This window comes from Eptatretus burgeri, chromosome 8 (assembly GCF_056783735.1).
Source record: "Eptatretus burgeri isolate ZD-2024b chromosome 8, Ebu_testis_v1, whole genome shotgun sequence".
In the NCBI taxonomy this organism is placed as follows: domain Eukaryota; kingdom Metazoa; phylum Chordata; class Myxini; order Myxiniformes; family Myxinidae; genus Eptatretus; species Eptatretus burgeri.
This window is the reverse complement of record NC_140968.1, coordinates 71,499,501-71,525,061: the sequence shown is the minus strand read 5'-3', so window position 1 is coordinate 71,525,061 and position 25,561 is coordinate 71,499,501. Positions and strand designations below refer to the sequence as shown.

The following is a 25,561-nucleotide window of genomic DNA, read 5'->3' as shown; positions in this document are numbered from 1 at the left end:
TAAAATAGGTGTACCATATCCCTGTGTCGTAAGAGGCGACCAGGGTTGCGTCAGGAAGGGCATCCGGCGTAAAACATGTGCCAAATCACGATGCGGATCATAATGGATGATCCGCTGTGGCGACCCCTAACGGGAGCAGCCGAAAGAAGAAGAAGAAGATATATATTTTAGGAATTGCCCTGGTACTGTACAATTAATGGTGTATGTGCTGCCCCAATGCAATACCGTGTTAAGACATATGGACAACTCGGAAGAAACAAACTGACTTTAGCCTGTTCTGTCTTTTTACTTGCAGAGAATGTATGTCATAACTGATCTCCATTTTCAATAAGACAGATGAAAAACAAAACCAATGACGCAATGTTGATTGAGGGATGCCAATTACCATGGAAATCAAGGAGTAGCTGACATTTCGGGCATTAACCCTTCATTGGAGCAAATAAGGTAAATAATTTTATGTTGAGAATAGCAGGTGTTAATCTCAATATAAAATTGTTTAATGCCCTCCTAGGCTTGCAATTCAACAAGGAAAGAGGCAGGATGGCAGAGAGGTATGCACGCTCACCTCTGCATTGTCTATCCTGAGTTTGAATCATGACCGAGCTATAAACTGTCACCCTGGTGTTTCGCGAGGCATCGATGTGTGTCGTCCCTCGGATGGATTGATGGTATCTAATGTTTTGGAGTGTGAATCTGTTGCATGAAAAGTGTTCTGGATAAATATGGTGACATTTTTCTTTCCAACGGAAGGATTTAGCACGCTGCCACAATCTCATGAATGAATGTCAATGATGTGGACATCTGTTTGTTTTTTAATTCTCTCGTGCAAACTCTGGATTTTATTGATGCGTTGGAAAATTTCTATGAAACGTGATTATCCTCCATTCAATGAGGCTTGTTAAAATCGATACAATGATCAGGAAGAAATTTTTTTTTTTAACTTACCTGAAGATTTTTGTTCTCGTTCTCTCTCCTCCCCACCCCCACCCCCTTCATGCCCCACCCAACCCCCAACAGCTAAAAAGCATTTTCTGCACTTGTGCATAATTCCTTTGTTTTAACTGTGAGGTTCTTTTTTATGTAGATTCTTAGTCGTACTTACTTATGCGTCTTCTCAATTGCAGGTGCTCCTTTCTGCATGGTATCGTGTGTATACCGCCGTTAATGATGCATTTGATCTATCAACTACACAGTGCTGGACTGTCAAAAGAGGTGAAGGTCTTGATTCCGTGGAGAGCTGTGAAGGTAAGAGTGGACCTGTACCTTTTGGGGAAAGTCAAGTTTTACGTTTTTTTTTATTGTTTTTATACTAACCCCTCCCTAATTGTCGACAAATTTGGAAGGCACAAGTTTGAATCCAATGTCCTCATGCACGAATCATATGCCTCCTCCCCTCTATATGCTTTCCTCCATTCTCCATGGTTCTGACAAAATGCTCCACCTCTTATCATGTGCTCTTTTTTTAAATGACTTTAAAAAGTTCAGGGTCTTCATTTGGATTTGGTAGTTCTGTCGATGCTAACTTGTTGATTTGATGTAGCTGTGTTTTGTGGAAGAGCCCAAGGAGGATGTGTGTATGAGGTAAGCCTCCCTTTTACCGTGTATATGTGGCAATGCACTTTGCCGAAGACCTGATGTTTATTTATGAGCATCATCAGCTTTTGCAGTTTGAGGTGGAATACACATGTAATAAAGTCATGGCGATCTTTTGTGGTCTCTGTTGTGGCAGAAGTTTTTGTGCAATGTCATCCCAGTTTGGGTTACAGGTGAATGTGATGAAGCGATCAAGACATCCACATGTCCTCACATAGCATATTGTGTTCGTTCATGCACGTCTCGAGGGCCCCCTGTGCAGTTGCAAGGCAAGATGACCAATTGTCCTGTGTTGCTGGTGTTGCCGTCATTCCTGAAAGGAGTCTCGCAAATCAACGTATTCCTCTGATCAAAGTTTCTTTTGGTTGTATCGAAAAAAGAGCAGTCCCTCTGCTTCAATCTTGGCATACATGTCCACAAAAAACTGATGGTGAAGGTATTTGGACCATAAAATTACATTGTAGCCATGTTGTCTGTGTATCATTTTGTATGTATAAAGCTACATAGCAGACACCTTTTTACCTAGTATTGACTGGACAGTGTGTACATTGTGGTAGCCATCCTCCCGGTACTTGAACATCCATGGTTATTGGAGTTCATCGTATGCCATATTGGTATCACTGATTCGTTTGAGTCGAGTTACCTTGTTCTACAACCATGCCCCTTGTGCCCCCTTCCTGACCTACCATGAAGATGGCAACCTCATTAGTTGTTTGTATAATTGAATTGGTTTTGCAGTCCAGAAGGAGTCTTGTCAGCATGAATTATAATTCATATTCAGGTGTTCTTATCTTGTCTAGAGCTGACCTGAAGCTTTTGATGTAGGCATTATTTTCGAACAGCAATTGTTGTAATTGAGAAATGAGGTTTTTTGTCAGGTTGGTGAAATTTGCAGTTTGTTGCTTTGCTTGTTCTTGAAGGTTTGACATGAAGCAAATTTGGAATGGGCTGTCGTGATGTAATGATCCTGCAAGGCGGTATACCTGGCCTTGCATTTTGAATGATGGCATGTAGGTCTGTTCTCTAATTTGGTTATCACCAGATGAAGTCATCTGGAAGCAGGAATTTTAGTTTCACAAATTTAAAATGAAGTGTTTTGAATCCTTAGAATCTCCATCCAGCAAACCTTTCAGCAGTATTGGTGACTTCAAGTGTGGCTGCAATTTTACTTTTCCTTAAGAACAACACAATGAAGGCACTTGTTTTTGCCAAGTCTTGGCTCTGCAATGAGTGCAGACTTCTGTAATCCTTCCAATATAAGTGGTGTCGCAGTCTTAGTCCCTGGATGGATGGTAATTGGGGGCAGTTAATCTCAGAGGTAGCTGAGCGGATGACTGTTCTTGTAGAGCCACAGCGGCTGGATTCTTCTGACATCTCTGATGAGCAGTTGCATGTCATTCAGCATTGTTCACTTGCCTAGATTATCGTTGTACTGAGGACTCCTTCTGTCTCGCCGCTTTTCAGATGCGGTGCGAGTGCCTGTAGATGACTGCATTTTAAAATTTATTTTGGCATGTGCGTGTAATGCTACCAACTTGCACAAAAGAGGCCACGACTGCAGCGCACAATTCTTCAATCGTCCTATACCGGATTATCCACACTTTCTCCTTAATGAAGCCCAACAAAGGGTTGTCTAGAGTCATTAGATCTTGACTACGTGGTGGCCACGGTAGAGGAGCTTTGGTGGAGAAGGTTTTCCAATGCGTTCTGCAAAAGCTGTCCGCACTTGAGCAATTGTTTGGCCTGTGTGTGCCCTTTCATGCACCCAGACACGAGCAACCAACCACTCTTCGACTCTGACAACTTGTGTCTGTCATGCCAATTGAAATGCACTGAATTATGTTATCCATTTACAAGGGATTTACATTTAATGGATTTGTTTGCATGCACTTTGTAAACCTTGTCAAGTTACTAATTTTCTACATTTGTTTATTCTGCAGGGATGGGTGACCTGGCATATTTCTATGTCAACATGGTATTTGTGCTGAATGGGGTGATGATGGCTGTTTTCTACTTGTATGGAGCCTACCTGAGGTGTGTGGCCTTTCCTCAATTGACTATGGGATAATATGCAGCAGTGTTAAATCTTTTGAATAAATCAATACAGTATTATGAGGTTGTCAGCACTGTTTAACTAGCATCAAATTAACCTGGCTTGCTGCTATGACTTGACTAGCATCACTGGTAAAGACATCAAGCTTTTCTAATGACATTAAAAGGAGAATATTTGTGCATCAGCTTTGAAAGCTGATGCACAATTGTGATTTATTATTTATTTTACACCTCCCCCGCCTCACTGGCCTTTTTCCCTGGATTTTTACATCGTGGAGATGCATCCTGTAGTCAAGGAAGTAACATTGAATGCACTTTGGATTAAATGGTGCTTGATGATCTGGAAAACTTGCTTATTGTTAACGGTCAGTCCAAGTGAAACTTCTGTCCACAATTTGGTCCTTCTTCATATGGTGATCGCTAAAATAAACTTTTTAAGTAAGTTTCATCATCTTTCAGAGATGGACCGAAAATATCTGAATATCATTCTATTTTCACTTTACATCGTTGTAAGAAAAATGTAACTGAGTGAATTGCCATGACTTTCTTTGTATGAAGCCGCTAGTTCCCAGCAGTACCATCCAAGCAGCACGGCGGTATGATTTTTTTTCTAACATTACAGAAATTCAATCTTGAGATCCAACAACTAGGGCATTGAATATAATTTTGTAAGATGTGTTTTTGCTCATTGTTCCAGTTGTATTATGCTCTTGTTAATGAGGGGAATTTTTGCCCCAGGACAAGGTCCATATGTATCAGACAAGCTAGTACCCAATGGGGGGGGGGGGTGCAGCAGCATATGTTGGTCAAAATGAGAGAGAGTATGTGGTCCAAGAGGTGTAATGGAATGGAGAGCGAGCTAAATCAGCCCCAACCTTGAATACGTGCTCCTTTATGGCATACCTTGTGAGGTCCTCCACGGACCTCTTTCCCTTTAGAAAGAACACTATTTATAGATCTTGTTATATAACAAATAGCTCATTTAATAGACAATCCCAATTTCATGAACGAATTTGAACCCAAAATAATGAACAGTGAAATGTATTTTATGTCAGCACAGCCAAAGGCCAAGGGGATTATGTTTTGGGTTGTCTGTCCTTTGTCTCTGTCATGGTATTTTTTATTATTATTATTTTAATTTTAATTTTTATCACCATAATAACTTGTGAACCACTGAAGAGATTTCAATCAAAGTTGCCAAAATTATTAACTGATTAGATTTTGGGTTCATAAGATGGGACCTTTTAATGGAAGATCTTTGTTACTGCGATAACCTGTGAACCAGTAAAGTGATTTCAACCAAACTTGGAACAAGTATGGTCTGAATTAGGAAGATGAACTGATTCAATGTTTGGCTTCAACAGGTCAAAGGTCATATGCCCTTTGAGAATCTTTTTGCAGACTGTAACTCGAATTAGAAACATCTGATGTTTGCTCTTCCACTTCTTTTTAGGTCATCTCTTCGAGCATGATCTAATAATGTGGGTGTCGATGTCCTTCGATCCGTCCGTCCGTCCACAATGAAGTTGAAGCGGGAGATCTGGTCATTCGTGATCCTGATAGAGGTCGATGAGACGTACACGATGGTATGACTTTCAAGGTCAAGGTCACGAGGCCTTTGAAGTTGCGAAAATGGCTATTTTCAAATTTTATCTCCTCCGCCATTTCTCAAGCGATCTTGAATTTGATTGTAGCATATGAATCAATGGGACAATATCTAAATTTGGTCGGGCCGGATTTTCGATATTCGCTTTCGTTTTCGTGTCACGTAACTTCAAAGTTGGCAAAAAATGCGAAAATGACGATTTCCAAAATCTATCTCCTACATTTCTCAAGCGATCTTGAATTTGATTGTGGCATATGAATGTAAGGGACAATATCTAAATTTGGTCAGGACGGATTTTCGAATTTCGCTTTCGTTTTCGCGTCACGTGACTTCAAAGTTTGCAAAAACTGCCCTACCTTCAGGAGGCTATATATTCTCTACTGGGCATGGTAAAAGTTAGTGAATGGTGTCATTGCATAGCAGCTGACCTTGTCTTTCATGTCCATTCGAAAGAATACCGATATCTTCGAATACGTACACGTCACGTGACTTTGAATTTTGCGAAAACTGCTTCATGTAGTTGCAAAATGACGGTTTTCAAAATCTATCTCCTCCTACATTTTTTAAGTTATCTTGAATTTGATTGTGGCATATAAATCTATGGGACAATATCTAGATTTGGTCCGGCCGGATTTTCGATATTCACTTTCGTTTACACGTCACGTGACTTCAAAGTTGGCCAAAAATCCCTCCTGACCCGAGAACACGACACCCTAGTAACAGGAACTCGTGCTTGTTTCTCGCAGAGATGACCGTCACTCCCGCACGGGTGTATTTTTACCTGTTCCTTTGCTGACGGATTTTTTTTTTTGTACACATAGTGGAGGATTGTGGAAGAGCTAGAATTATTACACTGAACGGATCAGGACAAAAGGATTAGTTGAGATGGGGGGGGGGGACCAACAGCAGAGTTGAAGGCCATGATAGAGGCAGACTTGGACAAACACTGGGGGGCAGGAGAGGATGCATAGGGTGGACAAGATTGATACAGAAGGAAACTCTCAGGAGGGACAACTGGAAATTTGGAAGGAAGAAGGGTTGGGGATGGGGGGGGAGGAGTTATCGAGGGTAGAAAAGATCATGGTTATGGATTGGGGCCGATCTGAGATTGTGGTGAACAGCTGTCCTGGAGACCTTGAGGGAAGAATGTGGAAGTTTGTTCCACAGGTGGGAGAAAAGGAGAATGAATGAAGTGGGGGGGGGGGCGGCAAAGCATGGAAAGAGCAGAGGGTGCAAGACCAGAAAGGCGGTGGTTGAAAACAGAGACCTGTCTGTGATGGCGTAGTGATAGACCTATAGATTCGGCTTTATTTAATTTAAGTTTAATCAAAAGTCAGCATGTTGTACTTAAACATTCTGTTTTTCTGCTCTATTCACTTTATCGTTTTCCCGAGGTCATCTTCCATCTCAGTCGTGCAAATCAACTAACATCACCTCTGTCAACCATCCTTGCTGCTTATATATGGCATGAACAAAAATCGCTTCCACTTATCTGCGAAGCTCGGTGTTCGATGTTTTGATTTGAACCTCTGCTTAAAATGGGTGAAGTGAAACATTTTGAAAATTTTGAATTATCCTCGCTCACATTTCAACATCACCGTTATACATGTTGTTAAGTTGTTTCAACTTTCTTTATGGAAGAAGAAGATTATTGGTAATACTGGCTACCAGCAGGAGGCACTACATTATACACATTTACATCAAGAGAATTTGGGTCTTTGCCCTCCCCGAGATATGCTACCCAGACAGAAATTGTACTTGGGGTACCCTTGGGCAACATGCAAAATTTGGTTTCATAGTTTTGTTTAAAAAAAAAAGTTTTGAAAGTGTATACATACATACAAAAAACATAATATATATTTATCTGTATAGTATTGTAATGGTTCAAGCCAGTTGGCCAGCTCAAATCTGCTGGTTGTGTAGCGACCACGACGCCCAGTGTCATGTAGCAGAGATCTCCAGTCAGGTCCCAGGCCCAGTGTTGTGTGACTGTGCCGATTGAAATCTGTGTGCTGGGCGAGTGACTTGCCGAGGCAAACACGGGACAGATCTTATTGTTTGGCCGAGCAACCAATGTCTGCATGATGCCGAACCTTTAGCGGTTCAAGACCGTGGTTAATTTTTATCTCAAAGATTCCACCACCCTATCCACCAGACCAAACCGCTGTGATGAAGCAATACCAAGTTGATTCGACAAAGTGTGTGTGTGTGTGTGTGTGTGTGTGTGTGTGTGTGTGTGTGTGTGTGTGTGTGTGTGTGTGTGTGTGTGTGTGTGTGTGTGTGTGTGTGTGTGTGTGTGTGTGTGTGTGTGTGTGTGTGTGTGTGTGTGTGTGTGTGCGTGTGTGTGAGAGACAGAAGCACGCATGTACAGAACAGTAATCACAATGATTAATCAATAATTCGTCTTTCCCAATACGTGCTCAAGAACAGACCATGTGATGAACTAGTCCTTAAATAACTTATGTGTTGGTGCCTCAGACAGAGGGTGGCGGGCACACCAAAGAAAGCAGGATATGCTAGGCCCAACCCCTTTGTGATACTTGATTGCAAGGAGGGTGGAGGAGACACTGCACTTCTAGGGAAGGCATGGCACCAGCAAGCGAGGCATGGCCAATCGGAAGGAGACAGAACTTCGCCCGACAGCTATACCCACTCATCCACACCCTTCTGGTGTTGATCCCTGGTATCTCCTGGGCATCTCCTAACTTTTATAATGTCCAGCCCCCACCTCAAGCCTTGAAGCACATTATCCCTCCCCGCTCGCTCATTGTTGGGTAACGGCCCATCCAGAGGGTGGGCTGAGCCCCGCATGACCCCTGACCCTGCCAAGCCGATGACGTTTGAGGCCCGGATAGTTTGTTTCCTGCCTAAACTATGGTGAACACTTATAAAGCAAATTTAACAGTGAAACCAAAGCTAAGAACATGAAATAAAGACAAAATGGTTTGTAATCTTGTTTTTATTATTATTGTTATTATTATTCTTATTTAAACATTTTATTAACCCTGAATAACCATATCCACAACAGTAGAGATGGCTTATAATGCAGGCCTCCACCAGGTGGCCCTATACAGTAAACATTAATTGACATAATTTGTGACCTCCACAAACCTGATGTCTTTGGACTGCATTGTCTTTCCTGTTATTTGGGTTTAAAAAAAAAAAAACCCTAAAACATTCTTGTGTAACCCCCCCCCCCCCACATACAACCACCAGCTTTCAGCTCATTCTGCCCAACAGTTTAATCATACAAGTTAAATAGACACTTCGCAAATTGTATGCATAGTACAGCATTACTTTTTAGGGCATCTCTACCGAGATGACCTAATAAAGCTGGACCAATTATCCATCCATCAACATTTTTTCTTTCTGATCTTGATGAAACTTAGTATATGGGTAGAGGTCGATGAGTGTTGCACACGATATAACTTTTGTCCGGGGTCAGGGCCAAGGTCACGAGGTCACGTAAGTTATGAAAATCGCCATTTTCAAAACCTATCTCGTCTGCCATTCTACAACATATTCGGCAACTGTTTATTGATTATTTATGATCGTAAAAAATATTATCTTGTATCTATCCGGACAGATTTTTGAATTTCCGTCCCGTTTGGCCGCCACGTAACCTGGAAGATGGTCAAAAACACCTCCCGGTACAAAGAAAAATTTTGCTTCCGATCTTGATGAAATTTGGTGTGGGTAGAGGTCGATGAGTGATACCTAACGACATATTTTTTCCTGGATTCGAGGTCAGGCTCAAGGTCACGAAAGTTGTGAAAGTTGCCATTTTCAAAACCTATCTCGTCTGTTATTTTAGGAGATATCTGGCAACAGTTCATCGATTATGACAGTAAAAAACATTATAGAGATGACCATCACCCCCACATGGGGGGTAATTTTTTACCGGGAGGGGTGGGGGATGGGTGGTTTTGCAGGCAATCCAATAGTTGCAGATTATGCTTACACGCACTGAATGCTTGGAGTGGCTCTTTCCCTTTAATTTTTAGCCCCTGTTGGACTTGGTCCGAAACGGGGGCTAATGTATTGTTACGGCTGTGGAAATTCGCAAACCACCATCCAGGACCCGTAGGTGAGATATCTTGATTGGTGCATGTGTAGTTAGCCCAAACCCATTGTATAGAAGGAATTTATGTGATCCATTCGGGCTGCGATCCTTTGAGTTAGGCGTTTTTCTTTTTCTATCTTTTATTTCAAACACACATTTCAACAACCACGCCAACCCCATCACAACGCCAACCACACTGCAACCACGCCACCTCCACCATCTACGCTACCACATCTTCGCCACTCGCTATTCAACAGGCTCCATGCGGTTATGATCTCCGCAGAGGAACAAACAAAAACCAGCAAGGCTGCTCGGTGGGCTTTTTCAACCTGTTTTTCCCGTCTGACTTCCCCGCGCTTTGGAGTGGAGGAAGAACGATGCAGGTCAAAGGTCAGAGGTCATGGAAAGGTGGGGCCTCTTTTTGGGGGAATAATTCTCTGGCTCCGAGCCAAAAACTGACTCCCCCGGCTCCCGACCGGGGCGGGGCGAAGGGTGGAGCCCCGGGCGATAAAAGATGGACACGGGCGGGCACGCCAGGGCTTTTTCTTCCTCTTCGTCTTGGCTGGTGGTTCGGTTGGTTTTTGTGGAGAGTTGGTCTTCAGGAAAAAGTCCTGTGCCCGCGCCTTGGCGAGCGGCCCTGTCACGAAGACACGGACGGGAGACGCGGCAGCGCCCGTTACGAGGTGGACCTGTGCGTCTGGACGGGGAGTGCCGGAGAAGGTTCGCCGGCCGCGAGAGAGGTCGGGGCCGGGCGCGACCACGCTGACGGTCGTGGGAGAGGGACTCACCAGCCAAAGGGAAGTCACCATTTTCTTTTCGGGGTTTTTGTATGGATCTTGTGGCGCCGTGTCTCGTAAAGTAGAACTGTTTAAGTGTTGCGTTGTGTACGCGTATTCGGTTGTAGCTCTGCATAGTTTCTTTTGTTTTAATTGCTTTATGTGCATTTTGATTGTGTATGGCTGTAGATACTTGCCTTACGTGCTTGTCTGTGTGTGCGTGTGAATAAAATGCTTGCTTGTCGAACTGTTTTCCCGTTTCACTTCGGCTTTTCTCGAATTGAATCTCCATCTTGCTTCACGTAAAGGGTTCGTAGTGGGTGCAAAATGCCCGGTAAATAATCTAAACACCGCTCGGTTATTCCGATAGTGCGGAACGGTCCGCCCAAGCGGCTCGTGTCCGGAGTCGACCTGCGGTGAGGTACGATCGCCCGGTTTGCCATCCGCGTGGGTACTTGGGTAGGTCGAGTTTGGCGAACAACCCTATCCTACGCGGGTGGCCGATTGGCACGATCGTGGTGAGGTCGAACGGCCCACCCGTGACTATCTCCCGGCGTTGGTCCGAGAGGGTCACGACAGAATTGTCCGTCCAGTGGGCGACGTGCCGCGATTTGAGTTACGTGGCCGTCCGCACACCGGCGGGCTCGAATTCGCAACAGTATTTTTGGTCTCGATTTTCATGTGTCCGCAACCATATCTCTGACATGTATAGACCGATTTTATTCGTACATGGCACAAAGCCAACACATAATTGTATACATATGCATGTCATTTTTTTTTCCAACATCAGACCTAAGTTGGCCAACTGGTGGCCATTTTAGTTGTAACGAAACTCCGGTGTCGAACACTTCCTCAACCATTTCTCGGACGTGTATTTACCGATCTTGTTCAAATTTGACACAAAGCTAATGAATGATGGCTTACATGAGCACCGTCATTTTTGTTTTTTTGAGATCAGATCCAAGATGGCTGACTGGTGGCCATTTTGTTACTTCAATGTGTCCTCAACCATTTCTCAGACATGCACGGTCTGATTTTATTCAAACTTGGCACAAGTACAGTCCATGATGGCATACACGTACCCCTCACTTTATTTAGCAATCTAATCAAAGATGGCCGACTGGTAGACTGGCACCCATTTTAGTAGTACATAAATATGGGCTAGCCCTTTAACTCAATACAGCAAATTTACTGAAACAACAGGGGCTATAACATTTTATGTCTTTTTTTTACTTGTTTTTTTGTGGAGGAGGGTCTGAGCAATACGATTTATCGGTACAATGCCCAGTCCACTGAGCAAAACTGTCCATTAGAGTGAGACTCCTTGGTTCCTCTGCTTTTGAACTTGCACCCAATAGGTAAAGTTTTGACACCGATTTCTGATTTTTTTTTTTTTTTAATGTTTGAGTGAAGCAATGGAGTATACCGATTTCAGTTTCTCATTCTGTTTGGTTTTTTGTCTTTAGTGGAAGCCAGCTTGGTGGTGTTGTGACTGTAGCCTGCTTTTTCTTTAACCATGGAGAGGTAGGTCTGACAGTTACGGTGCTCTCGTGATTGGAACACTGCAGATATTGTGACTCCAGCTATTTCAATAGTTTATTTCAACCAAAAGATAAACAAACAAAGAACAATTGCATTTAATTACAAACTGTCTCTCTTTGTTTGTTTGTTTTTTGTTTGTTTTTTGATGCAATAAGGGTCTTGGTACTTTTTAGTTGTGATCATAACCTGATTTTAATGTTATGGTTTGAACTTAAGCACCGTGCAATGTGTCATTTCTTGTAGGGCACTCGTGTTATGTGGACGCCACCACTTCGTGAGAGTTTCTCCTATCCTTTCTTGATTCTGCAAATGCTGCTGGTGACTTGTGTGCTCCGGTGAGAACTGTAGGGAAGCGATGAGAAGTTAGTTATACTTGTTTGGTCAATTATGGATATGTGGAATTTTGGTCTTTTTTTTTCTGTACCCCAACCCCCTTCCCCCCTCCGCTGCCATCCTCTTCCTCCTCCTCCTTCTCTTGACCTGGCAGATGTCCTGCTCCAAAGATGAGGATTCTTATCATGCTCGTTTCAGCCACCTTGTTCTTCATGCTTCCCTGGCAGTTTTCTCAGTTTGTAATGCTTGTGCAGGTGAGCTGGTCATAAAGTGCATGGTGTGATTTGTTCTTGCAATGAGCAGAGCAACTTCATAACCCTTCCTAAAATGTATATTTTGCTAGATCATTTGGCAAATAAGGTATTACACTTTACAATCTATAAGCAATTGCAGCTATGTAGAAAGAGGTCTGCATGGGGAATGAGATGTTTGAAAAACATTGGCACAAGTTTGGGGAAATGATGTCACTGTAAAAAGGGGAGAGATCGGTGTGTTAAAGAGTGGTTAAATGTTTTTTTTTTGAGTTGAGGAAGACATTGTTTTAAGTGTTTTACAGGCACGCTAGCAGAAGGGTGAGAAACAAAAGTAGTCAGGAGCGAGTAGTGCTGTCTGCTCTCACCCCGTGTTCATCTCCCGATGGACTTGAGTGCATGGCTGCACCACTTATCCCACTCTAATGTGTAAGCATTGTGTGAGGAATGTGCATTGTGGGACTCTCGATCGGAGAGAATAAATCGATGTCCTTGATGACTGGCAGTGATGTCTTACACAAGATGCCCACACAACTGGGATCCCGACAGCAGTCCTGGAAAGGAAACGTGCCTGTCATACCTAAAGTGTGTTCCTTTATCCCGCTTTGTGTCCTGGAGAGACCGAACCAGCTCTTGGTGAGAGTCTGCTTGCCCCCCAGAGCTGCTGTTTGGCCTTCCAACTTACCAAACCTGTGATTTAAAGCTATATATCTGAGATTGTCTCACAAGACCAGTAGCAGATGCATACAAGTGTATTGCAAAAAAAACAACAACTCATCGACAAAATATTACCACTGCATGATCTTGAATCGAGCATAAGAGATACGAAAATAGTGAAGTGTAGGAGTATGAGACGATGCATCCTCTACTTTGCTTGTTTATTAATATTTTGAATTTAAATGGTACATTTCAATACATTGTAACACTTTTCTTGCAAAAGTTTCCGAACTTGTATTTGTCTTTTCTCACCTTTCTTATCCCTATACTTTTTGAAAACAACATCTGGGGGAGGGAGGAATATTGTAATCGGCTCTGTCTGTCTGTCTTTCCTGTCTGTCATACTATCTCCTCCTAAACAGTGTTGCAAAAATTTACCAAACTTGGTAGTTATGATCACTACATTGCATGACAGTGCAAGAGAAGTGTCATTTTTTTAGCCCCACCCTGTCGGTGGCGTCGAAAGGTCAAATTCTGAAGAATGCAATTACGCGCACATTTTAAGTGAAACTGTTAATGCAATCAACAGGGGGGATGCATGAAATACGTGACGATCGTGGGGGTTTTTTTTTTCGTTTTTTGGGGGATTTCACCTCCGCTTCATACCCCAGATGTGGGGACAGAGTCACAGGGGTCAAAAGGGGGGAAAATTTAACTCAAAGTTTGATGTTGGGTCATTCCTGATGGAACTTTTTGCCATCTTTTAACTGCTTTTGGTGCAAAGCGTGGGGGATTTGCAATGACATGCCATAAACTTCACTCTAGTTTGTTTTACGACCCTAGTTTCCAATATTTATTAACATGGGACAACATATTCATGATCTTTATCTGTTTGATTTTTGCAGGGTTGCAGACACAAGGGCTTAAGTGGTTCTGGCAGATTCCACAATGCGCTGTGCTGTGCACTGTTGTAAATGCACATTTGGTTGCATTGTGTTTCATACGTAGAATCCCCCCCTCCCCCTTTGTTTTTTTTTTTTCCACTCTTGGGCTATCTACTAATATGTCGATAAAATGGGAAAGGTATATTATTCACCAAGTGCATTTGCACGATGTAGCCAGCAGGTATTCAGGTTTGGCAGTCAGTGGAGGCAACCGGTGTTGCTGGTTTTTCATTAATAACAAAAAGCATGATTACAATTAAACATCTAATAGGGGGTTTATTTTGTTCACGTTGGCTCACACCCACTCTGAGTTGTCCATCATGGGTTTGATTCTTGACCCGACTATGAACTGATTGGTGCTTAACATGCACGGCCTTGGTAGACGTTAAACTGGGTGTCTCATCTGTTAGGATTAGTCAGAAGGTGTTAAATATCCCACAGTGTCTTTTGTGAGGAGGGACAAGTTATCGCCAGAACCCTGAACAGCACATAATTCCTGCCCCGATTACTGCTGGGAAAGCAAAAGCAAACCACCCAGTGTAATTCTAGCCATGAGATTACATTGGCAGCACCAAACCTGCCTTTGGGCTGAGCACCAGAAATGGAAGGTGAGGTGAAATGGTGAGATTATTATGGTACAGGTGTGTTCTGATGCATGTCCTTTTCCTGTGTGTTTCCTTGATATTTTGGAAGCTGTTGCAAGCTTTATTTTATATAAAGGTTACGTAAAATTATTTTTTGGTTAAACATTTGAAAAAACAACTTTTTGGGGGCTCTCTTTTCTTGCCTACCTTTGTTATGTCACATTGTTAGGGTTGACCATACTGCACCCCAAATTGGGATTCCAAAATGATAATACAATCCTTTTTATACCATATTGATCTGCTCGAAGCCTATAACTGGGTTGGAGACTAAAATTGGGATCACAGGTTCATTCAAAATCTTATGTAATGTTGCTATTTCTTTTCCCCACCCACTCCATCTTCCACAGATTTCTTGCCTTTTTGCTGTACACATGATGGGTTTTATTTCAACAAAGAAGATGAATACATTCATTTGTGTTCACATGGTATTTCCTCTTATTTAAATTACAAAGTGATGTTTTAATATATTTTAAGAACAAAAACAAACGCATAAGATCATATAATGCCACTCCATCACGCTCTTTCACATGGGCATTGTGGTGTACACATCACATGTTGGCTTCAGTATGACTTCAAGGACAAATTAACAAATGGACAAGCAGTCTTCAGAGGGAATGATTAATGAATTGTTTATTTTTCCATTGTTGGGATAAGTCAAACTTGAAATTCTTGCTGAAATATTTTATTTTTATTTTTGATGTAGCAATATCTCTCTCTCTCTCTCTCTCTCTCTCTCTCTCTCTCTCTCTCTCTCTCTCTCTCTCTCTCTCTCTCTCTCTCTCTCTCTCTGTCTCTGTCTCTGTCTCTGTCTCTCTCTGTCTCTCTCTGTCTCTCTGTCTCTCTCTCTGTCTCTCTCTCTGTCTTTCATCATTTTCCCCATGCCTAGCTCTCTTTAGGGTTGTGCTTCCTCCTGATGTTTGGCAATAAGATGCTGCTGACATCTTTCTATGCTGCTTCACTTCTGTCCATATGGGTTAGTAGTTTTGTGTGTAATATATGTGCATGATCACAAATCAATGTATGTGTGTGTCCATGCCGCCGCCGCCACTCGTCATCTCCACTCATGAGTCTCTAAGACTGAATGGGGCCTTCCCTGGTCCTGAAGCATCTGTCTTGTGGATCAAACAGTCACCTTGTAGTCCAATTTGTGTGCATGTACAATTACAACCATGCATGTGTTTGTATAATCACGATGAATCGTGTGTCTGTGTGTGTGTGTGTGTGTGTTTAAATCGGTTTTCATAACCTTAAAGTAAACATTCCAGCTTATTGGTGACTTCTGCAACTTCATAAAGTGAGCTTGATTTTCTTTAAATTGCTGTTTACCATAAAAACTTGCACAAAGCTGTGTAACTTAAAACCAACATGTCAATTCATGAATATAATCCTGCTGATGATTACACTGTCATGGGCTACCATTTCTGTTTAACCTTGGGAGTTTTACAGACAATCCGATATAATTAATGTGGGTAAGTATTTTTAGGCTCGTTCAGTTTCGAGGAGCTTTTAAGCCAAATCCTTGTGGTTTTCTGCTTACTACTGCCTTCACTGGATTTGAACCATGACCCTCTGGTCTTAATACTGCTGCCATTTAATTTTCCTTACCCCAAAGCCATGACTATGTGTATATATATATATATATATATATATATATATATATATATATATATATATATATATATATATATATATATATATATATATATATTTTGTGACGAATTCGCGCCCGCCGGCGTGCGATCGGCCGCGTAACTCCAATCGCAACCGCGTCACCCAGCGGACGGACAATTCAGTCGTGACCCTCCTGGAACTACCGCCAGGAACCAGTCACGGGTATGGGGTTTAACTTCACCACAGCGCAGTCCGCATTCTACCCGCGCGGAATAGGGTGAATCGCCGAATGTTGATATACCTAAGTACCCGCGCGGGTAACCTACCGAGGGGCTGCACCACGCCGCAGGTCGTCCTGGGACACAAACCGCTTAAGCGGTCCGTTCCGTACTACAGTGATAACCGAGCGGTGTTATCGCCGACCTCAACGGATCCGATTCTCTTTACCGCGCGTTCAAAACCCACTACTCATTCAATGATGCAAGATGGCTTTTCAAAAGGGAAATAGGACACGACGAACGGGGTACATTGCACACAAGGACATTTATTCACTATACAGCACAACACAAGCAAGGGCAGTCATGCAATATACATGTAACAAATAGAATGCAAAAGCAATACAACCGACTATAATTATTATTTACAAGCACAGTCACTTATACAGTCGTTACTTAACAGGACATGGCGCCACAGCATGCATACAAAAACAAAAGGAAAGACCTCCCCATAGGCAGGGAGGTAGAAGGGGTCCAGGGACTTTATAACGTAGGCCTTGGCTGACTGAATGGGCCCACGAGACCGTGCAGGTTACCTGCCCCCCCCCCTTAGTGGTCGTCGAGTCATGACGTCCCGCTCCCCCGAAAGCTAGCTTGGACGCGCCTGGTTTCTGGGCCTCCCGCGTGGCCGGCGAACTCTCTCTGGCACTCCTCGTCCGGACGCGCAGGTCCACACCACACAGCCGGCAGAGTTGCGCCTTCCGTCCGCGTCCCCGATGCACGGGCCCTCCACCGGACCCCGACCACAGGAACAGCTGAACCACAGGAAGCACGAGCACCGGACCACCAAAGGCAGGCGAGTGTACCACGAGCCGGAAGAAGCAGCAGGACATGGACCACCGGGAGACAGGGGAAGAGAGTCATGAACCACAGGGAGATCTCTCAGAGAGCGCGACCCGAGCCTCGCGTACGGTCTGCCCTTTATAGCGCGGGGCTCCGCCCTTCATAGCGCAGGGCTCTGCCCTTTACTCCACCCCATTTTCGGCTCCACCTCCCTTCGAGGCGTTTCGAGAAGCCTCCCGAAAAGGGGCGTGCCCTCTTGCCCCCTCCCCGCGCGCTGTGCGGGGAAGTTGGTTTTGGCTCAGGTCCAAGGAATTATTCCCCCAAAAAGAGGCCCCCACCTTTTCTCACCTTTGACCCCCGGCTCAGATCGCACTTCCCCCACACCAAACGGGGGAAAAATAGGCGAGAAAATCAGGCGGGAGAAGCCGCGAGCCATCGGAGATCCTTCTTGCTTCCCTCCTCACGGAAAGGGGGTTGTAGCGTTGTCCGTGGAGGATGGCGTTCGCAAGCGGGCGTAGTGGCGAAGATGGTGGTGGTTGTTGGCGTGCAGGCTTGTTGCAATGGTGGTTCAAAATAACGATAGATTAAGAAAAACACTATCTCAAAGGGTCACAGCCCGGTGAACACGAATAAACCCCATTAAACAGCGGTGGGGAAATATAACTGAACACAGAATTACCGGGATAACTGATTCAAGGAACCTCTATGGTGTTCTGCGAATTTCCACAGCCGTAACAATATATATATATATATATATATATATATATATATATATATATATATATATATATATATATATATATATATATATATATATATATATATATATATATATATATATATATACAGTCGGACAATATGAGTGAATTTGAAACCCTCTCTTCCCACCTCCACTCCACCAACCCCATTCTTCCGGTATATTAAAAGTTGTAACTCCTGTATCACACACAGCAATGATGGGCTGTGGTTGCCTGTCTCCATGTTTGAATCGAGATGCATTTCTGATGTTTGTTATTGACCCATGAGCGCTTATTTGCTGCTGATTGCCAGTGTGTACAAGGGCGTAGCCAGAGGTCCAAAAGGGATGAGGTGAAAAGAGGTGAACCTCGTCGATGTGACGGTGCGCGTAGCGCAGCGTTGCGAGCGCCAACATCGCGAAGCCATTACGGCGAGGGGTCTGGGGGCCTTGAGTGGCCCCCAGAAGCTAATGCATTTTTGATGACCAGAAACCTATTCTTGGCTAATTTCAATGCTCAATGCTAATAGGTATTGTGATAGGAGTGGAGATAAGAGTATTCAGAGCACTGCCGGGTAGCTTTGATAGTTTACTCCCCAGGGATGGCCAGAGGGCTCAGGCAAGATCATATTTCAGGAAATGAGCCACGAGGCAACTGGCTACGCCCGTGGTGTAAATGGCCTGAAATCTTGATGTGCAGAATCTTCAAATTTTTTCTTCTTCTTCATTCTTACTGCTGTTGTTTGACATCAGATTGCCTTGCTCTTATTCTCTTTCTCTCAGGTTGTGGTTCACATCAAGGATTTGCTTCGAGGTGTCTGCGTGTATGACTTTCTTACTTCGGTGAGTGAAATTTCGTTGGGACAGAATGTTATTTTGGTGATGTGGAGTGTGGTTGGAGAAGATAAGTAGCTTTTGAGGAACAGATAATTATTATTCCATAGCAGTTCTGTTTCATCTCTCTTGCGAGGTGGTCTAATCTCCCCGATTATTATGATGTCCGTCGTAATTTAAGACAACGTTGCTCCTATGACTATGTGCATGGCTCTCCGGTGAATTAGACGATAAATATAACACTATTATGAGATGGAACATTTAATTTGTGTCCAACTGGGCGTCAGCCCACCTGGGGTTTATATTTTGGGTGTTGTTGGTCCGTTGTCTGGAGCATCTCTTCAAATAACTGGACGCATTTTTTTCATCTTTGGCACATGTATGCAATCATATCTGAGCATTAGTCATGTCAAATGATTCTGTGATTAGAGCTATGGATCAAGCTGTCTCCTTGTAGCATCATTTGATGCACCATTTTATTTTCAAATGTTGGCAATGAAAAACTTTTTTTTATGGGAGAGAATAACATAGGATTGCTTCTGCTTTTGGGAACCATTATTTATTTATATGCATTTTACCATCTCCACGAGCACCATACAACATCAAATTACTTATTTATATACAAGTTGGCATCACTGCTGCTGACATATTGTTGTGGGGCAGGGTATCGGTGGCGAGCACGACCGCTAGAGGGAGCAGTAGAGTCGGCTCCACCGAACACACCGGAATTGAAGTCATGCCTTTTGGATAAGTCCGAAAGGCACGAGTCCCTTACTGGACCATGAATAGCCAATAATTTGACCGCGTGGGGTAGGGTCAATTGCCAAACTTCAATATACCTAATTACCCATACGGGCAAAGCTTCCGGGGAATTCACACCCTCGATGGACCTCGAGCGGAACGAGCCGTTACGGTGCCTGAAGCGTGTGTAACCCGAGCGGAGGTTACCAAGGCCTGTCGGTCCAAATGAACAATTTACAGCGCAAACGGCCTCACTTTTTCTCTATACACACCGTGCCAAGCCAATGAAAGAAACACAGAAACGAGCTGGAACATTTAACAAAAGGGATATTTATTTATAATGGGGCAGGGGAGCACACAAGAAGGCAGAGTTAACCGAATAAAAGGAATGCAATTTACACACGCGGCACTTAAACGTTTCTACTTAAAAGATGGGCCCACACACAGACACACACCGCCAAAAAGAAATGGTGGCCACAGCCTTTATTGATACCCCCAGCTCGGAGGGAAGGTGAGCTGGAGGTAAGAATCTGGCTTGGACCTTCCCACTTTGTGCGGTTGTCGACGATCTGGCCCGGCGGGACTCGAACCCGTAACACGATGCCGCTCCGAGCACCAGGTACGGAGGGTCGCGTCGGGCGCTGGCACTCTCCACCAGCAAAACAGGCGACGAGGCAGGCAAATCAAGTCAGCTAGGCAGGCAGGCAGGCAAGTGATTCTCCTCCGGCTCGCATTTTGCGATTCACGGCAGGAAGACTCTCTCAGCGGGTCGCCCCCACGCAATTATCCCTTTTTCTTGACAGGTGGGAGGGATCTGTCTCGTGTCATTCCCCTCCTCATTGGGCAGGCGTGTCGGGCAATCTCCCGGCCGTCCGAGATTGGTCGGGGGAGGGGTGGTGCTCATGTCTCCACTCCTCGACCAGGAAGTCGAGCAGCAATATGTTGCGTTGGCTCCCCATTGGTCGAGAGGCGGCAGACGTGCTCACACCCCTCCGATTGGCTGAGAGGGGCGCCATGCCCGTATTTGGAGCGAAATCCAAGACGCCAATGTCCAAAGAAACCCCACCTGGCACATTGGACTCTGCCCACGGCTGTGCTTGACACTTATGCGAGTGGGAAAGGCCGATGGTGAAGAAGCGAAGGTGGGCGTTGTTGTTGTTGAAGTTTAAAATGTAAAAATCCTAACTATAAAATAACTCACAGCGCACGTACAATTAGTCACCCATTAAACATAGGATGGGACCCTAACTAGAAACACATACTTACCGATATAGCTGATCTATAGGACCTGGCTGTTGTGTGCAGTAAGCTTCCAAATTCGCAACAATATCACCTTGAATTATATCTGCTGCTGACTCAATGGTTAAGATGGTTGGTTTAAGATCTTAGGGTCTTGAGTTCAAGCCCCTGTCGTGACGTTGAATTAACACCAGGTGAGTTGACTCAGCCTGTCATCCTTCTGCGGTTGGCAAAATGAGTACCAGCTTGCGAGAACTTGCGGCATTGCATCAGCAGCACAGGCATGCCCCCAGAAAAGGATGCAGCCACAGGCTGCGGATGAAAAAAAAAGAATAAAACCTTGAATTGTGTATTTACTCAGAAAAGTAACCGTCACCAGTGATGGGAAAAGCAAGCAAAAGTATCCGTCACTCGTAATGGGAAAAGTTTCAGTTAATTTATCAATTTCAATTATAAAGTTGAGGAAACTACCCGCCCCCACCCCCCACTCCTTCTCTCCCTCTCTCTCCCCCTCCCCTCTTTCCCCCTCTCTTTATGTCCGTGCTCTATCCTTTTTAATTGTTGAGCACCAAGCAAGGAAGCAACATCACCATTTTTAAAGTCTGATATGACTCATTACTTGGCCAGAGTTACAAACGCCAACCTCCTCGACTCAGAGCGTAATTCTCACTCATAACAAATTATATCATCGAGTCCACCGAATATTAGATTTATTTGGACCTCTGAAGATTTATTTTTTAGGTCACAATGCTAAAGGGAGGTTTTTCTTGAATTAAAAGATCGCCTTGCACTGCACCCTTTGATCAAAGACTTTCAGTATCGGCTACTGATAACAACGCTGACATGGTTTGTTCAACTTTGATAATTAATCCTTACAAAGAATGTCGGTGCCACTGAAGCAGCTTCCTGAGCAAGGGTTATACTGAATGGTTTGCCATTGCCAGCAGGAATTTGTAATTGGTTCATGGTGCCATTGATAACTCGCCTATTCTGTGTTAAGGACACCGTGGGGATATTTAACATCCACCAACTAATGCCGGTAGATGGGAGGGATGCCCAGTTTAATGTCCATCTGAGGGACCGCACACACTTTGAATCGCCCTGCCTGTGAAACACCAAGATGACAATTCATAGAGCCTGCGCCGAGATTCAAACCCTGGCTAGCCAGCTTAGAGGTGTGTGTGTGCATTCCTCGAGGCCAGCCTGTTAGCCCAGGTCGTATCTTAACGCACTGTTGAACAAACTGCGATTCCATGTTGTGTTTATATGTTTTAAAAGTATCTCATTTGGTATAATGCTCCTCCTCGAATTGAATGTTGAGCTGTTCCTGCGTGTGGAACTTTTCAAACGCAGTGCAGGAAGCATCTGCCGGACATGGGAGATAGCCGAACACACGGACGGACACCACAGTTCACATTTTATAATATATTTATTTACTTTTTACCATTGTTACTACCAACATACCACCTTGAAATAGTTATTAATTTATATACACTTTGCCATATCCACTGCCAACACATGACTTTGAAGAATTTATTTATTTTATCCATCTTTTTCCATCACCTCTGCTGACGTACTACCTTAAATTGCATATTTATTTATTTCCAGTTTAGCAGATCCACCTCCAACATATTTATTTCTTTCTATTCAAAATTTACACATACATGCCATTTTAAAGTGTGTTTGGGGGCTGTGTCTTCAATGAGGACTTTCATCCTTGTTTGCTTATGTTCTCTTGTTCCAGATATTCAAAGTGATTCCTGACTGTATAGGATGCGCCATAGCAGAGACATTCAGCATTTCTGATGTTGTAGCAGTAGACTTTTGCTTTCTGTTCTATGCTTGGTTCTTTGTCCCATTCCATTGCTTTCTGTGCAGTTGGTGCAGGGGACAATGTGGCTGGCTGGCACCTTCTTGGTTAAGAGCCTCCTTGGAGTGCTGCTGCAAGGCACAGATGATGTAAGAGACATTCTGTTTTCAATCACTGAGTTGACTTTGTAATGGAGTGGTCGTTTGTATAATAGATGTGCGAGACTTTAAGCAATAGGAGACTTTTGAAATGACATATGAATGCTAACGAGGCCTTTGCGCATGCACTGTTTGTTTGTGTGTTTTAAGTGACTCTCTCTAGACAGGGTATTTTTAACCTGCTGTTACTTTGGCAAAATCTCTCACATAGTCCTTTTAACGTATTTCTCAACATTAAATGAAAGGGTGGCAATTTCAAAGTGGTTCACCATAATTGTGTTCCTGAATGCAAATTGGACTCATGAAAATCGTACTAAAATATGCAATTTGGTGTCTGTCCGTCTGTTTTCTGACCGCGACACGTTCGGTCTTTACTTTTCCAATCTCAACCAAAGTTGACAGGAGGATTAAGCGTCACACTATGGAGGTTCATTTGCCTCCTCCCCTGGGGGTTTTTCTGCCTTGGGTGAAATCTGTTTTAAGGTGTATATCCATGTTAAGATAGCTTATCGTGGCATTTTTCCAAGGCCATTTCTAATAACTAAAGGAATAACAACACCAATGATAATATATTGTTATGTCTGTGAGATAGATGGAGGAACTTCAGAGTAAAGGAAGGATTGTATAGAGTAGCATGGTCCGTGGACGAGCAGGAGACATGTCGATGTAATTTAAGAAGGGAAACTGTCAGCTTAAGTTGTTACGTGTCACCGCACATGGGGGTGGTGCTGTGTTAATTAGGTAGGGTTTAAGGATAATTTCTCCCAGTATGTGATTGATTGCCCCCGTGAGCTTTTCCAATGTTTTTGCACTTACAAAACTGGCGATAAAAAGGAATCGCATCCTTAAAGCAACAACAACAACCGAGCCAAACATTCCAAGCAGGCAAAAACCGCACCTCCAGGAATGACAACTAGTAAACTATGCCCTTGGGGTGGATGCTGGATGGGCGTGAGGCCAGAAGGTTTGGGGGAGAGGAGAGTTGCGTGAGGTACGTGATTGGAGGCAAAAGGATCTAGCTCATTGGCTTCCCCTCGACAAGGTTGAAGAAGGATGCATGATTCTAATGTTTGTGCTGAGGCGAATTTGTTTGTGCTGGAGCAAAAGTCTAGCCATTGACTGTTTGGCTGAGTCGTAAAGTGTGTATGTTTCTGAGGTGGGAAGAAGAGCGTGCCTCGTAGTCTTATCACAGGGCCACAGAAATCGTCTCATCGTATGGTCGAGCAGGAAAATGGGCGATCGTGGTGAACAGACCTGGTGCAAGAGAGGAACAGTTGGCATATTCGCTCGTGAAAAGAAGCTGCATGGCGGTTCCTGAACCCTGGCATTGACTACCACCACACGAATACCTCACGTACGTTTCCCACCCAGAGAGCGGCTTGGCACCATTTTCGGGTGCGGTTTCCCACGTAGTGACTACACGGTTTCGATGACGCCAGGTCCAAAAGGATCATCTTTGGACGAAGCTAAGTTCCAGAATAAGGAGAGTGATTTTTATTTTGTTTTATCTTTTCCCTTTGTCCGTTTTTGTTATTGTGTGTGGAGGCGCCTCGTCTTTTGGCTGTAAATTACCTCACGTTTCATTACCTCATGCTTTGATTTATTTTCATTATTGCGCTTTGATTTATTTCTCTTATGAGTATTTGATTTATTTTCATTAAACCCATATTTATTTCGATTTGTTGTTTCTATGGCCTGCTGTTGGTTTAATGGTTAGGGCGGCAGGCTTTGGATCCTCGGGTCCTGAGTTCAAATCCTGCTCAGCTGTTGAATTAATACCAGGTGGAGTTAACTCGACCTGTCATCCTTCTGAGGTCGGAAAAATGAGTGCCAGCATGCTGGTATACTGTGTCGGAGTGGCGACCCGTCCAGGATTGTACCCAATTGCCAAGGGGACTGCTTAAGCAGCACCAATGCTCTGCACAGAGTATGGTCCCAATCTCCTCCTCCTCCCCAAGGGGTGTTTCCTCCTTGGACACATGCCATGATTGTGTGTGTGTGTGTGTGTGTGTGTGTGTGTGTGTGTGTGTGTGTGTGTGTGTGTGTGTGTGTGTGTGTGTGTGTGTGTGTGTGTGTGTGTGTGTGTGTGTGTGTGTGTGTGTGTGTGTGTATCTTATCGTGTTGTTTCATGGGGCAAGCCTACCAGAAGTAAAAAATATTTATTAACCCAAACACATGATTACCTTCTTAAACAGTCACGACTGCTGTTTAGCACTAAACTGAAAAATCTGGAGGAATCCTGACATCCTTGAGGAATTCTATGCATATCATGTCCGCCACAGACTAACGGTTGTGAGCCTCGATCTACTGTAATCTATATACCCCAGAAAGGATAATAACATGACCATTCCTGTTGCTTCCACAGGGAGTGGGTGTATAACTAAAAAGAAATATCAACAAATACACACCAACAACTGGGAGAACGACAAAAGAGCAGAAAAATATAAGAAAAAAATAATTGGACCGAATTGGGACAGAGAACGAATAATAATAAATGCCCAAGATCAAGGACGTTATACCAATGGATTTAAAAAGATTGCAGGAGTGAGACAGACGGACAAGTGTAGGTTCTGCAAGACAGAAACCTAAAGTACTAGTCACCTGGTTTGGGGATGCAAAAAAAATATTATCGGAACAACTTTACACACAACAGCACAATTAAGTATGTAAAGTGATTCATTGGCATATCTGCAAAAATTTCAACATCCGAGTTCCAGAAAACGCAATGAAACACACACCAAGCGCAATCATTTAAAATATGGATGTCATGCTCGAGTACGACCTCATGATCCCATTGAGCGTGAACATGGAAAACAAAGCCTTGTGATCGGACATTCAAAGAGTTATAATCACCTCCTTATAGAGCTGTTCCACACAGAGCTCTGTTTCCAGGAATATCAACAGTGTTATGGG

General features: G+C 43.7%; 1 protein-coding gene across 5 annotated transcripts in view; it reads left to right on the top strand.

Annotated features, from left to right (window-relative positions):
• The window catches only part of DPY19L1 (dpy-19 like C-mannosyltransferase 1), a 69,516-nt gene that overhangs the window by 6,980 nt on the left and 36,975 nt on the right, over nucleotides 1-25,561 (top strand). For 4 of the 5 annotated variants that reach the window (XM_085892545.1, XM_085892544.1, XM_085892549.1 and 1 more), the window contains exons 6-14: nucleotides 1,125-1,245; nucleotides 3,534-3,627; nucleotides 11,557-11,614; nucleotides 11,876-11,967; nucleotides 12,120-12,219; nucleotides 14,809-14,886; nucleotides 15,348-15,434; nucleotides 18,650-18,709; nucleotides 22,559-22,639. In XM_085892545.1, coding sequence (XP_085748671.1) covers nucleotides 1,125-1,245; nucleotides 3,534-3,627; nucleotides 11,557-11,614; nucleotides 11,876-11,967; nucleotides 12,120-12,219; nucleotides 14,809-14,886; nucleotides 15,348-15,434; nucleotides 18,650-18,709; nucleotides 22,559-22,639 — 771 coding nt within the window. The remainder of the gene's footprint in view (nucleotides 1-1,124; nucleotides 1,246-3,533; nucleotides 3,628-11,556; nucleotides 11,615-11,875; nucleotides 11,968-12,119; nucleotides 12,220-14,808; nucleotides 14,887-15,347; nucleotides 15,435-18,649; nucleotides 18,710-22,558; nucleotides 22,640-25,561) is intronic. The other variant, XM_085892547.1, reaches the window with a different exon arrangement.